Source organism: Phragmites australis, chromosome 18 (assembly GCF_958298935.1).
Source record: "Phragmites australis chromosome 18, lpPhrAust1.1, whole genome shotgun sequence".
Lineage (NCBI taxonomy): Eukaryota > Viridiplantae > Streptophyta > Magnoliopsida > Poales > Poaceae > Phragmites > Phragmites australis.
In genome coordinates this window covers 18,237,526-18,250,688 of record NC_084938.1, presented here as the reverse complement: position 1 = coordinate 18,250,688, position 13,163 = coordinate 18,237,526, and the positions used below count along the sequence as shown (strand labels likewise).

General features: G+C 46.4%; 2 protein-coding genes across 3 annotated transcripts; one reads left to right on the top strand and one right to left on the bottom strand.

The window, feature by feature from the left end:
- Nucleotides 1-2,008: 2,008 nt before the first annotated feature.
- Nucleotides 2,009-6,938, top strand: LOC133899358 (disease resistance protein RPM1-like). The gene is made up of 4 exons (XM_062340343.1): nt 2,009-2,245; nt 3,551-3,668; nt 3,766-6,549; nt 6,652-6,938. The coding sequence occupies exon 3, from the start codon at nt 3,775-3,777 to the stop codon at nt 6,505-6,507; it is 2,733 nt and encodes a 910-aa protein (XP_062196327.1). The 5' UTR covers nt 2,009-2,245; nt 3,551-3,668; nt 3,766-3,774; the 3' UTR covers nt 6,508-6,549; nt 6,652-6,938.
- Nucleotides 6,939-7,262: 324 nt separating this feature from the next.
- Nucleotides 7,263-12,066, bottom strand: LOC133899359 (uncharacterized). 2 transcript variants are annotated; one of them, XR_009906356.1, is made up of 8 exons: nt 11,533-12,066; nt 10,719-10,862; nt 10,263-10,628; nt 9,358-9,600; nt 8,534-8,626; nt 7,936-8,136; nt 7,457-7,760; nt 7,263-7,370 (listed from the first exon to the last, which is right to left on the bottom strand). XR_009906356.1 is itself a non-coding variant. In XM_062340345.1 (7 exons), the coding sequence occupies exons 1-7, from the start codon at nt 11,860-11,862 to the stop codon at nt 7,548-7,550; spliced, it is 1,590 nt and encodes a 529-aa protein (XP_062196329.1). In that variant the 5' UTR covers nt 11,863-12,066; the 3' UTR covers nt 7,263-7,547. The 2 variants fall into 2 exon arrangements, 1 of the variants encoding a protein (XP_062196329.1); XM_062340345.1 differs by having other exon boundaries at nt 7,263-7,760.
- Nucleotides 12,067-13,163: the final 1,097 nt, after the last annotated feature.

The following is a 13,163-nucleotide window of genomic DNA, read 5'->3' as shown; positions in this document are numbered from 1 at the left end:
TTCCTGTTGGACCCGAGTTACCACTCGAAGATGCCCATATTTCCGGCTAGACGTATAGTCCTATCCGAGGACTCGACTTACCACTCGAAGACACGGTCTATCAAAGTGTTTCTTTTTGTTGGATTATGTTTTTGAATCCATCAAAGCCTCATTTCACATACTGGTAGGGGGTTTGACGATGGGTAGTATAAAACTACTGTATATCAGTACCTTATACGTATCCAGATCCCTTAAGGTTTTTATATTCTCGGAGCATACATCTGTGCTTGAGAAAGGAATCCCTAGACGTATGAAAACTGCTCGTGGGTACTAGAGTATCTCGTAAATAGGGAAGTTTATCTCTAAGGAGTTCAGAGGCTACACGATGACCCCAATATATATTCAGAGTTAGGAGACCCTGCGGAGGATAGGTCCATTGAAGCCTATAGAAGCCTCGTGCTCGTGAGCCTTCTGTACTTTTGATCTACATCAACATCTCACCGAGACCATAAGTAAGATGTCCTCGACTAGGTTTAGATTTATTAGACTAGCCAAAACACTCCTATAATTTGTCTTGAAGATCAGTATGAAACCACATAATGTAGAGCTATTATCCTTCGGGAGGTCTGAACCTGTAAAAATCTATGTGTTTTGATATGTGATTCAGTTACAAAGAGTATCCCCTACATCCTTCATATATTCGTAAGATTGGTGGTTTATAAATCGTCGACAAAAAGTAACTCAAGAGAGGTCTTGTTTATGTTACAGTAATATGAAGTCCATATGGCAGCGTTAGGGTCCTGGAAGAGCAGTATTGTTGGCTTCCTATCCATATTTGGTGCGATGTCTGGAAGTGATTCATTAAATTAACACACTTCATATTTTCTTTTGTTAAATTTTTTAAAATAATTAAGAAAAAATATATAACTTCTAAGAAATAAGCACAATGTACACCATATGACAAATTCCTTCATTTATGATGTGAATTTATGGAGTGTGATATGTGCAATTTTATATGTGTCGGCAAATATGGTTGCTATATATTTTTTATGCGGTTCAGTTGATTATCGTAGTTATCCTTGATGCTCTGAGAGTATTATATCCTTAGGAATGTAGGCAGTGTTGTGCCAGTGTAGGTGTATGGGGATGATGAGGAGCTAGGAGCTCTACGATGGCAATTGTATCCTCGGAAAGGTGTAGCTAGGAATGCAAGTTTTGCTCATTTTTAGGTCAATGGGTCAACCCAAAATTCATTCAATTGAACTAATGATCCACTTTCATTATACTAAACTAAAACAGTGACCGAGAACTATCCATTAAATTCCTACTTGCATTTCTAGGTGTAGCGATATGAGGTGGCCGAGTGGTTAGATATGGGGTTCAAAAACCTCTAGAGCCTAGAAACTGGGTGGTAGGTGGGCTGGAGGCGAAGTGGGAAGGTCGACGATCAAATTAGAGGCATGTGGTGTCAACAGCTACACCGGTCAGCGATCCTCCAAGCAAGGCTGGAGCAGGGGGTTGCCGTGGCTAGAGACGGAGAGCAGGGCCAATTGGGAAGAAAGCTGGCGGGGAGGATGATGAACGGTCGCTAGAGCGCCCTGGCAAAAATGGTTGCAACTTGCATGTTCTTAGAAGTCGTTGGATGTGTGTTCGCAAAAATAAGACAAAATAAAAAGAAGTCGTTGGATGTGCCTATGTGCAATTTTAATTGAACCCAAAACCACGTTCCTCCTCCCGCCACATCAGACTTTTCGAAAATCTTGCATCACTGGCACACGTTGAGGCCAATAATTCCTATAAAGAAACATTTTCATCTTCTCTGACTTATTCTTTGTTTTCTGCAGGCCAAGTTTCTTCTAGTACTACTAGCAACCAGGCACGGTTTTTTTAGCTGTCAGGATCAGCGCGCATCACGTTCGCGCGCGGTTGGCTGGATCAAGTCGCCGGGCGGATGTCTTGCCCCGGCCGGCTTTCGTGATGCAGCGTTCAGTAGACCTACCTTCTATAATGCTCGTCCATGCGTATATCATATGCCAAGTTGCTCTGCACTTCAGAAGCTAGCGAGAAGCATATAGCACCATCATCAGTGGCTTGGCTCTGTTCTTCTCATGGCCACAGCCCACAAGCACCACTAACATCCTTTCCGCTTAACACCCGGCTCTGCCTTGACTCGCTCCTCGTTTCCGGCCTCTGCTTTTCCTCATAGCCGGAGCGGCTGAACTGATCTGGGAGGACGAAGATCAAAGCGTGGCCTTCTTCGAACCATGTACTTCCTGAGCCCGACTTCTCGTACTTTTGCCTTTCGTCGCATGAATGATTCGGGCAGTTTCCCTTCGTGTGCTCGGTGCGGAGGAGGGCTCTCTTCTCCTGTAGGATAAGGCAATACACACGTAATTCAAAATGGAACTGTTAGAATTTTTCGAGCAGTTCTTAAAGTGGAATGAACAGAGTCTTGGCTCTTAAGGATGTTACAAAGAAAACATGATTCAGAGATTGATTTGTTCTTAAATGGTTTTCTATTTTTATTGCCTTGATCTTTTTCCGAAGTTCATTAGTAAAAGAAAGCAAAGCCAAAATGAAGTCAGCGAATACCTTAGCACAATACATCTATTCTTGTACCGGCATATAGAATTGGCAAAAGCATGAGTAGGGCAAATTCATGAGTGGTAACTTGCACCAACCTAATAGCGCAGGTAGGGCAAATTTATTGCCATATTTGCTTACAATTGGCAAAAGCATGAGTAATGTTCTTGAATTTAGAATTACCTGAAGACGTTTCCAATTGTAAGCAAATATGGCTTGGATACAAGAGTTCTGTAGTAATTTTGAAGGAAATGACACATATCTTGTTTAAGATGCATTTCTACAGAAATTTCTATGAAAAACTCATGTTGACAGCCTGACAGGTGCTTCTATGCTCTCCCTTCAGATACTGTGCACATTTACGTTTCCTCTAAAAATAAAAAGTGAAGCAAGCATGTGTTTGTCCTTTGGGAACAGATGGCCGAAGGAGGGGGTGATAAATGGGCACCCGAAACGTCTACATTAATCTGAGAATTACTATTTCAACAGTGAAATGAGTCTGCCGCTACAACAATAGTCATTCTGGAACATTGGACTTTAATCGTGCGGCAGTGAAGTGATCCTACTGTAGAGGACTGTTCATCCTCTGTGGTTACCACTTTACTGTATAGGATCTCAATCCGATAGATGGACATGAAGGCCTTTCGGCATAGAGTAGACAGCGGCTGGGAGGACCAAAAAAAAAATCTCGGCGCGGTAAACTAGTGAGTTCCAGTAAAAGAATCCGGTAAAAAACATTCCAGTTCCATTTAAATATTTTTTTGCAAAAAATTTGCGCCAATCTTTCATCTTGTTAATAAGCATGTGATAAAATTGTCATATACATATGCCCATGTGGGAATTCCTACACTCTTGCACTGGTGTTGTTGTTTCTTTTTTTTTTTATAGGAGCACTGGTGTTGTTTTGCGGTGATGACTAGTATAATTTTCTCTTAGATTTTTTGTCTGCACGAATTTATCTAAGGGGACTCAACTGTTTGACCTGCAGCTTGCTTGCAGGAGGACAACCTCACCATGTTTCTGATGAACAATTCCCATTAGTGTCTTCTTCCTCGTAGCGATGTAACTTCTTCTCCAACGCCGGCCGGCATCCAGTCAATCGACCGGTACCAGATTCCAGCCTCGCCCCTATTTACGTCTTTCCTTTCTTACTTTCACTTGGCTTTCCTATTGAGGTTTCTTGTCCGGCGTGCTGTGGAGCAGGACTGGACCATGACGGAGATGGTGGACCACCACTCGCCTCAGCAGAGGCTGATCGCCTTGCTCGCCAGCGAGCAAGAGATGCTCCGCTGGATGCCATGGGGGAACTTGGACAGGATCATGGAGACGCTCAGGTCGGTGAGCGCCACGCTGAGCGACCCGGGCATTGCGAACGGCGCTGCGGACGCCAACAAGTGGGTGCAGCAAGTGACGGAGATAAGCCGCGACGTGGAGGACATGCTGGACGAGACCCTCTCCAGCTCCAGCAGCCGCGGCGGCGGGCGAGCGTACGGCCTCCTCTCCACGCTCGCTCCCAACGTCCTCTTGGCTCGCCGGCGGATGGCCAAGCAAGTCAAGCACATCAACTCCCGCATCGACGCGATCAAGCTCAGGCTGTCGCTGCTCGCCAACCTGGACGACAGGGAGTCCCCGGCGAACGCCACGCGGTACCGGATAGACGACCAACAGCTGGACCCTGTCTCCCTCGAGGAGGTCGAGGCACTGGGCGTCGACTCGAGCCGAGAGAAGATAAAGCTGTGGCTGTTGGACAAGGCGCCGGGGCTCAAGCTAATCTCCGTCGTGGGCACGGCCGGCGTCGGCAAGACCACCCTAGTGAGGAGCGTCTACAACGAGCCCCTGGTGAGGGGCCAGTTCCGCTGCCATGCATGGGTCACTGTCGGCGCAGCTTCCTCGGCGGCAGATCTCCTCAAAAGAATCATGCTGCAAGTTTTCTTGGAGAGGCCGGATATGCCGGCCAACGCAAACTCCATGGAAGAGATGCAGCTAGCGGACACGGTTGGCCGCTACCTCAAGGACAAACCATACCTCGTTGTCCTGGACGACGTGTGGAGCTCCGACGTCTGGGATTACCTGGGCGTTGCAATGCCGGACAACGGCCTCGGGAGCCGGATCGTCGTGTCATCACGGGTGCCTGACATAGGGCGGCAGTCCCGGTGGGCGTCGGCCGCGGAGATCATCAAACACAGCCCGCTCAACGTCGACGACTCTATTCGGCTCTTCCGCCGCAAAGCCTTCCGGTGGACCGAAGCCGTGTGCCCTCCGGAACTAGAGGGGGTCACCGAGGAGATCGTTCTCGAGTGCCGCGGCCTGCCCCTCCTGCTCGTCGCCATGGGCGGTCTGATGTCCACAAAGGAACAGGCCGTGCCGGTGTGGGAGGATATTCTTGACCAACTGCACAGGACGAAGGACCTCCAGCTCACCCTTCCCGTCGTCCTGTGGTTCGCTTACAACGACTTGCCGAGCCGCCTCAAGGCCTGCTTCCTCTACTTCGTCTTGTTTCCGAGGACGTACTGCGCCAAGCGCACCGCACTGATCCGGCTGTGGATCGCCGAGGGCTTCGTCCAGAAGGAAGACGGCAAGACGCTGGAGGACACCGCCGAGGAGTATCTCAAGGAGCTGATCCACAGGAACCTGGTCCTGGTGACGGACTACTACGACTACGGCAAAGTCAAGAGCTGCAGCGTCCACGACATGTTACGCGAGATCATCATCCACAAGTCAGAGGAGGAAAACTTTGGCACCTCGGTCACCGGAAATGTCAGCAAGATAGGCGCAAATGTGCGTCGCCTATCAACGTTCGACGCCAAAGATGTCATCGACAGGGACTTGAAACCGAGCAACGTCCGCACGCTCTTCTTGCTTGGCTCGAGCTCGGTGAACGCGTCATCCTTTCTTGCATTCATCTCTGAATTCAAGTTGCTGAGGGTCTTGGACCTCGAGGGAGCTCCCGTTGATGGCTTGCCTGAAGAGTTGCCTGATGGTCTCTACCTGCGGTACCTGAGCCTGAGGAACACTAGGATCAGTAAGCTGCCCAAGTCGGTGAGGAAGCTAACTCACCTGCAAACTCTGGACCTGAAAGGGACATACGTCTCAAAGCTGCCGTCAGGGATCACCAGGCTGGCGAACATCCGCCATCTTCTCGCTTACCGGTACTACTCCGGACAGCATCCGCCGTACTACTACGCGCTCGGCGTCACGCTGCCCCAGGGCATAGGGCAGCTGAGGGAGCTGCAGAAGCTGACCTACGTGGAAGCAACCCAAGAAAATGGCACGCTGGCTGAGCTTGGCAACCTGACGCATCTGAAGAGGTTGGGGATTGTCAAGCTGAGAAAAGACGACGGTGAATGCCTTTGCTCCTCCGTCGCCAAGATGACTGAGCTTCTCTCCTTGTCGGCGTCATCTATCTCCGTGGAAGAGCCCCTCGATCTCGGCTTGCTTAATCCTGCTCCTCCGAGGCTTGAACGCCTCTACTTGAGGGGTCAATTGCCCGAGCTACCACGATGGATTTTCTCCCTCCACAATCTTGTGAGGATCCGGCTCCGGTGGTCGAGGTTGAGCGAGGACTCGATCAAGGCGCTCCAGTCCCTCCCTGTGATTGAACTTGCACTGATTCAGGCATACGATGGGATGGCATTGCACTTCAGTGAAGGTTTCAGCAGGCTTCAGATACTTGAGATTGACCATTTGACCAATCTTGAACACATGAGCTTTGGGGCAGCAATGCCCAACATCCAAAAGATGTCCATCAGATCTTGTGGGAAGCTAAACACTATACCCGACGACGTTGAAAGCCTGAAACATCTCAAAGAAATTCACTTATTTGCCATGCCAGAGGCGCTAGTGTCAAGCTTAAAGGAGGGAGGAGCAAACCATGACAAGGTCAAGCACATACCGGTCATTCGGGTCTACAATGAGCACCGCGACATTTCTTCCATAAATCTCTGATGGCTTCTTGCTGAGACTTCACTGATTTTAGCGGACATGAAGGTAACCTCTCTGGTCATGTGATGAGGTCTTACACGTACATCTTTTTTCCTTACTCGCTTAATTTCCTTAACATTCCCTCACATGGTACATGTAAACTGGCAGAAATGGAAGGCCAACATCAACAAGCTCGAAGTGTACTAAGGCGTTACTTATGTAAACTGTACCATAGAACCAGTATATTTTTTGTAGTTTTAGAACGAAAACACGGTACATGTAGCACACATCCCGATCACAGTTAAGGGTTTAGGTATGAGATTCATGGGCCCATAGGGGCACCAAATCTTTCGTAGCTTGTATGAAGGGAAATTGCTGATAGTTCTTTCCTTGTGCGTCTGGTAGCTGATGAGATCAAGTACGGTTGTGGTGATTTGTAAAGAGAATTGTTTGGTTGCTCATGTGAAGCTGTAATTTCAGCTTGGTTTCTGTCTTGTTTGACATCAATGCGAAGAAGCGTGGATTCAACAACTCTCTAGAATATCATAAAGATTGGAATAAAATTTCTCGCAATTCAAACAAGTCACAAGTAGCTGATAGTCTTTTTGATTGGGCGCCACAACTGGTCAGGACAGGTCACTGGAAGGTCAGGACCATCTTGCTTCAAGCAATAGAGTCCATTGGTCTGGACAGGCCCTGAAACTCAGGGTGGAATTCGATTAGACTAGAGTACATCGTGCATGCACAAACCGAACGTCACAAGGAACGGAAGCGAGACGGCGACACAGGTAAACAATCGATAGGATACTTCAGTAATCAACATACTATCGTTCGAATGGTTCACATGGTATCTGCAAACAATCACTTTACAGCAGCGAAGCCCACACCTGCCGATCGACCGTAGCCGAATGACTGAATTAGTACCTGAACAAACAAGTAAACAACTATCTACATACTCTGCGCAACGCCATACCTGCGAGTGAAACCACTGCACACAGCGTGGTCTATTTACACTTACAGTTCAACCAACGCCAGCTTCACTGCATGCCTAAATGCCATGGCGATCAGCAGCGCGACGGCCGGTTGTAGGTCGGCGGCGAGGATGGGCAGTTCTCGTTCATGTTCGCGTAGGGCTCGATCGTGTTGTACTCCGGCAGATCCATCTTGTATTCCCCCAGGACCTGGCAGAAGGGGAGCCTGTCCGACGCAGCGTTGCACCAGCTCGGCAGCCTGGTCTGGTTGTCCTCGAAGATCTTGAGCATGTAGGCATCCCGAATCTAGCATAGATACAAGGGATTTGGTCAACTGGGGCAGGTAACGTCAGATGAAATCCCGGAAAAAAAAAGTTAAAAGGAACGCATCTTAAATGAGCATTGAAATGAGAAGTGAACCAAAACTTAGCAGTTCCAGCATAAGTTTTTTGTTGCGGCAAGGGTCAGTGAAAGCACTTACAGTGAATTCTGTGACCTGAATCGACTCCGTGAAGGGAGCGAATACTCCAGCAGCCTTGTACATCGAAAGAATGAAGGCGACGCAAGTCGTCGATTTGCCATCGCTATATTTCCAATCATCTTGCTCCGGTATGGTGAGCAACTGGTTGAACGACATGCCCCGTTTCTCAGTCTCAGTAATGATCCCATGAAGGTCCAATTTCTACATCGAAGCATAGATACTATGCTTTCTCATTAAGTGATCATTATTCGATTGCAATACTTGCATTGTACAAGTTACGAAGAAATGAAGGAAAAATTAACTAAACTACTAGCTCCCAATTTTAAAGAATAGACCATCTTGCTTAAAAAGCAATACAGTCAACTAGTCAGACAGGCCCCTGTTTCAGGCCAGAATAACCACAGGTCAGCATGATGCCATCAGATTTACACGTTAGCTGCAACAGAAGAATGTATACCAAGATGGACTACCGAAACAGAACAAATAATTGGGCCCACAGAAATAACTACATATTGGAAACAAATTGTAGAATCTTCACTAAGTCCCCATAAGCTCAAATCAATAATAAGCGTGACTTGTTACGATATTGATTGTATACCTCAGTCCCAAGTCGTTTATTAAGGGCTTCGTTCCACATGTTAGAAGCGTAATGTGGTTGCAATCTGGTCCACATTGACATAATAGCCATTACCTGGAAAAGAATAGATAAACTGAACAGTGCAGCACGGCAATAATATAAAAAGGAGACATACTACCCTGAGCAAAGATATGTATTAGACAAAAAAAAGGTAAATATATATTTAAAAAATACATAGATAAATTTTAACTAAGGGTCACAATGGGAAATTTCAGTCCATCTTAGTATCTTGTACTTTAAGGCCTCAACAAGTTTAGAACTTGTACAGCTGTAGATTACAGGATCTGAGCACCATACTTGTTTGGAACACCAAACACCGTACTATTCCATTGTCAATTTTTATCACTCCAAACTTATTCAGAAAACCATATACTCTATTTATCTCTATTCAGTCTCATATTAAGCATAATTAAATGATGCTAAGAGAAAATTCACCTGACTGTCTAGAAAGTTTTTCAGTGTCCATGAATACTTAACAATCTACATCAGTGTCACCAAATGGCTTGTGAGTTTCACGTAAATTTAGAATGCTTAATATCAGTTTAAATAATAAAGTAGGTACAGTTCCTAAGACGATTTCCTGTAGTAGTTTGGGGTGGCATGTAGAATGTTGGGCATGCACCTATGGTAGAATCACATGCACGTCACCCAGAAACATGAAAATGCAAAAGACCAACATGAATGAAGATACAGATACCGCAGCAGGAAACTCCAAGCTGCAAAAGGCAATTTGCAAAGAAGAAACTGAAAACGCTTAATAAGCTTTACCAAAGACAGAGCACTACCAGGTTAGCATCAAGAGGAGGTGGATAATTGTCTGACATCGTATCAATCCAACTAAATATCATATTATGATAACCATAGGGTTTCCCGTACATGCTTCGGGCAAAATCCCATGCAGCGCTTTCATTGAATCTGGCCCGTACATCAGGGTGCAATGGTAGAAGTGCTATCTGAGGATTTGAATTATCTTTAAGTGCCATTCCCCACCATTCATCCCATGGAGTCATACTAATGATTTCATCACCCTGTCATTATTGCCAGATATCGTTGAAAATTAACAATTATTAATATGACAAAGTACTTATAAATTGTAAGCGCACGAAACTCATGTACTACTAAGTTCTGCCAATTCATGAGTATAATTTCACTTTTCCATCACACACACAATTGATATGAAGTTCCATTCTCTACTATAGTCATGTATGATGAGCCCAAGATTAATGCAAGCATAATTCATATCCAAAATCTACACTAAAAGTCTATATCCACCATCCACCTTGTTTTGGTTAAGCACAGATGTAATCGACTTTGATAATAATATTCTTATATTAGATTCTACTCCTAACTTGGTGAGATAAAAGAAGATAACGTATAATGGGTACCTTCGTCAGTCAAATCAGTTCTAGACAATGAATGCCAAAAACTGGATCGATCCATATCCATCAGCAGAGTTTATGAATTATGATTATGTGAAAACTAAACATAAAAAAAGGAAAAAAGGAAGGTTGAAAATGTTATTGATAGTCTAATATCATTTCACCATATGGAGAAAACAGGAAGCATCACCAAAGATTTGCTGCATCAAATAGCTAAGGCTCAATCAATTTTTTGTATTTACTATTATGATTGTTTTAAAAGCATGTAGTTTAAAGTCCTATATTTATTATGAACTAAGAATTTTAAATACCTTTTTATTTTCATAGCCTGATTCAGCTACCCAGAGGGTGCCATTCTCATCTTTCAAGCAAACCACAGTATGCCCAGCAAATGAGCCGGTCACCCATTTCTCTAATGTCTGAAATCCACCCCATCGTCCCCGGATCTTTGAAAGAGCCAAAAAGTCGCCAGAGTGTACATCTTCCTTTCTTATATTCGCAGACCAGGGTTGAGAACGTTTCTCAAATAAAGTTCCCATATGCTTATGTAGAAACGCCAAGTTGGCATCCTGACCCCAACCAGTGTTTGAAAACAGAGGTATGACATCGATCAAGGATAACAACGTTCCAAGCATTCCAGATGGCAAGAGAAAGATGGCAATGCCATGCTGCTTTACCTGGTGCAGATATTGAGCATTAGCATTACCGAGGAATACCGAGCGACAATGCTAAAAGAAAAGAGAAGTCAACCTTCAGAAGAAACGTACATATTCCATTTCTGCTGCTTCCTCCCACGCTTTAATCTCAAAAGTGTGGTTTTCATTTGCTCTCATATAGTAATCCCAGTCTATCCTGTATGGAGTTGCAAACACATAAAGATCCATGCATGTCCAGCTCTGAGGTGAAGCCATCTGCATTGTTCCACAAAGAAACATTTGATAAGATAAAACTCATCATAAAGTACGATTGTTAAGTACAAAGACTGCCTTTTTTACTTATATTACTACTGACAAATGGCCTTCAAAAATATGTGAAAAAGTGTCAATGTTCAAGAGCCAGTCCAAAGAACAACAAAAATCGAACCTAGGGATCGAGCCTCCACACTTTTGAACTATAGGACAGAACTACATGGATATGCACACTGGCAATTTGGCATTGCTATTGTTTGTCACCGACCGGGTACCAATAATGAGCGACAGTCGGTGGGCTTTCTATTCGTGTTCCAAACATGTGTGCTCTTTTGTCTTCTTGTAGTATCTAATTTAGTTTTCCAACTTTCTTTTGTCTCTCTTTAGTCCAAGTCATATGTCATTTGGATCACACAGTAACAGTTCTTATTTTTCGAAAAAGAGGCAGGAGCGCTGTCATTCGTTATAGAAGAAACATACAGTCACAGTTAGCTAGGCAATGTGTTTGTTAATGAGGAAGGAACACTCAGTTAAAAGTAGGTGGTATTTAGAAGCCAGACCATGGTGGAATCTAAGGGGAAATCACTGTAAAACTCGAGTTAAAGTGTTAGTATTTAACTATTTACTAGCAATGAGCTTGCGGATTCAGGGCAATGCGGGATTGCGGAGTCACCTTGAGTCGCAGGACGGCGCCGCCGAGGCCGGAGCCGGTGCCGTTGCGGCCGCCGGGGTCGGGGGTGAGGCTGAGGACGGCCTCGTTCTCCTCGAAGCACGCGCCGCGCCAGGTCGCCGCGGGCGCACCGGGCGTGACGGCGGCGACGAAGGACGGCAGGAGGTCGACGGCGCTGTGGGCGGTGGCGCCCATGAGCTGCCACGCCAGCCGCCGCGGCAGCAGCGGCAGGAGGTCCCTCGCCCGGAACGGCGCCGCCGCCGCCGCGACGGCCCCGAGGGACAGGGCGTGGAGAAGAGCGAGGAGGAGCCGCCGCTGTGGCAGAGCCGCCATCGGCCGAGCTGGCCGTCCGTGTGCCGCCCGGCGCCCGCGCGCTTAGCTCTTGCGGTTTCCGCGCCCGTGAGCTTGTTCGCTTACTTGGCTCGGCCGGTTGGTTTCCGTGGCTCGTGAGGTCGGACGGCCGCGTCGAGACGAAATACGAACCGCGCCGCGCGATCTCTTTTTTTTTTTTTTTTTTTTTTGTTGAAGAGATGCCCCCGCCGCCGCCAGCGACGCAACCCAGCGTGCGTGCTGCGTAGGACTGCGCGGGCGCGCGGCCGAGGAGCAGGTCCGGCCAAACTGACGCCGAGCACGGTGGCCTGGGCAGGGCTCTATTTGAAGGAGCGGCCGAGCTGGAAAGAGTCCGGAGACCCGTGTGCTCTGCTGCACTTGCACAGTCACGAGGTTGTGACGTCTTTGAGTTGGAACGTAGCGGTTGGCGTAGAAGCGTGTCTCACGGTTGGCTGGCGGTTGCGCCGGTTAGAGCACGAGAATCGACTTTTTTTAGAGGGAGAATCGTCTTTGATCCCACCGGGATCGAACTGTTTCGCATGGAAACCGAACGAAATCATGTAAAATTTGTGTGTTGGAACAAATCCTCGTTCAGTGGGACAGCCTCAGCACCTATTCGGTTCGTCTCATATGCCTTTTCTCTTTGATTTACTCTATCATAGTTGAAACTCTTAATCCGGGCTGGACAACATATCCTGTGCCTCCACCCCTTCGTGCCCGCATGCTTCCAAGCTTCGAAAAGTGGTCAAAATGGTTATGAAAAATTTAATGGAAATTATGCTAGATATTGGATGATATGATTAAGTGTCATCCGAAATTTCAGTTTCAAATACAATGCATTTTAGGAAGAAAAAAGACAAATATTAGCTAACAGTAACATTTCCCTTTTTTCCTTTTCTTTTTATTTCAAGGTTTCGTTTTTAGCAGAATTTGTTCTTTTTGTTTATATATACATCGAGTTTTGGGTTTTTTTTGGTATCGTAGATTGAATTTTGACTGATGTTGTCTAATTTTCTCAGATTTTTTCGCCACCATTTTCACCACATTTCAAGGGATGGGAGCACGTTCTCTTATATCACTACTAATGTCTTTACTCTCTTATCTGTTGATGTGGATGATAACGACCTTGCATACTGATTTCCAATAATCAATTAAAAAATTCCACGGTGTCACCAACGCTAAGGCCACGATGGGGGGAGAGCTCCCGGTCCGTACCGCCTCTCACCTCGCCAACACCTTCACACCTCAGCTACCGCCTCCCTCCCAACCCATCGACATGAGCCCCCACGGCTCCGCCGCTCTCA

Coding starts and splice junctions, on each gene's coding strand:
- LOC133899358 (XM_062340343.1), top strand. CDS start 3,775: ATGACGGAGATGGTGGACCACCACTCGCCTCAGCAGAGGCTGATCGCC.
- LOC133899359 (XM_062340345.1), bottom strand. CDS start 11,862: ATGGCGGCTCTGCCACAGCGGCGGCTCCTCCTCGCTCTTCTCCACGCC. Junction 10,863..11,532: donor GCGCCGTCCTGCGACTCAAG/GTGACTCCGCAA, acceptor GGAACAATGCAG/ATGGCTTCACCTCAGAGCTG. Junction 8,137..8,533: donor ATAAACGACTTGGGACTGAG/GTATACAATCAA, acceptor GCTTCGATGTAG/AAATTGGACCTTCATGGGAT.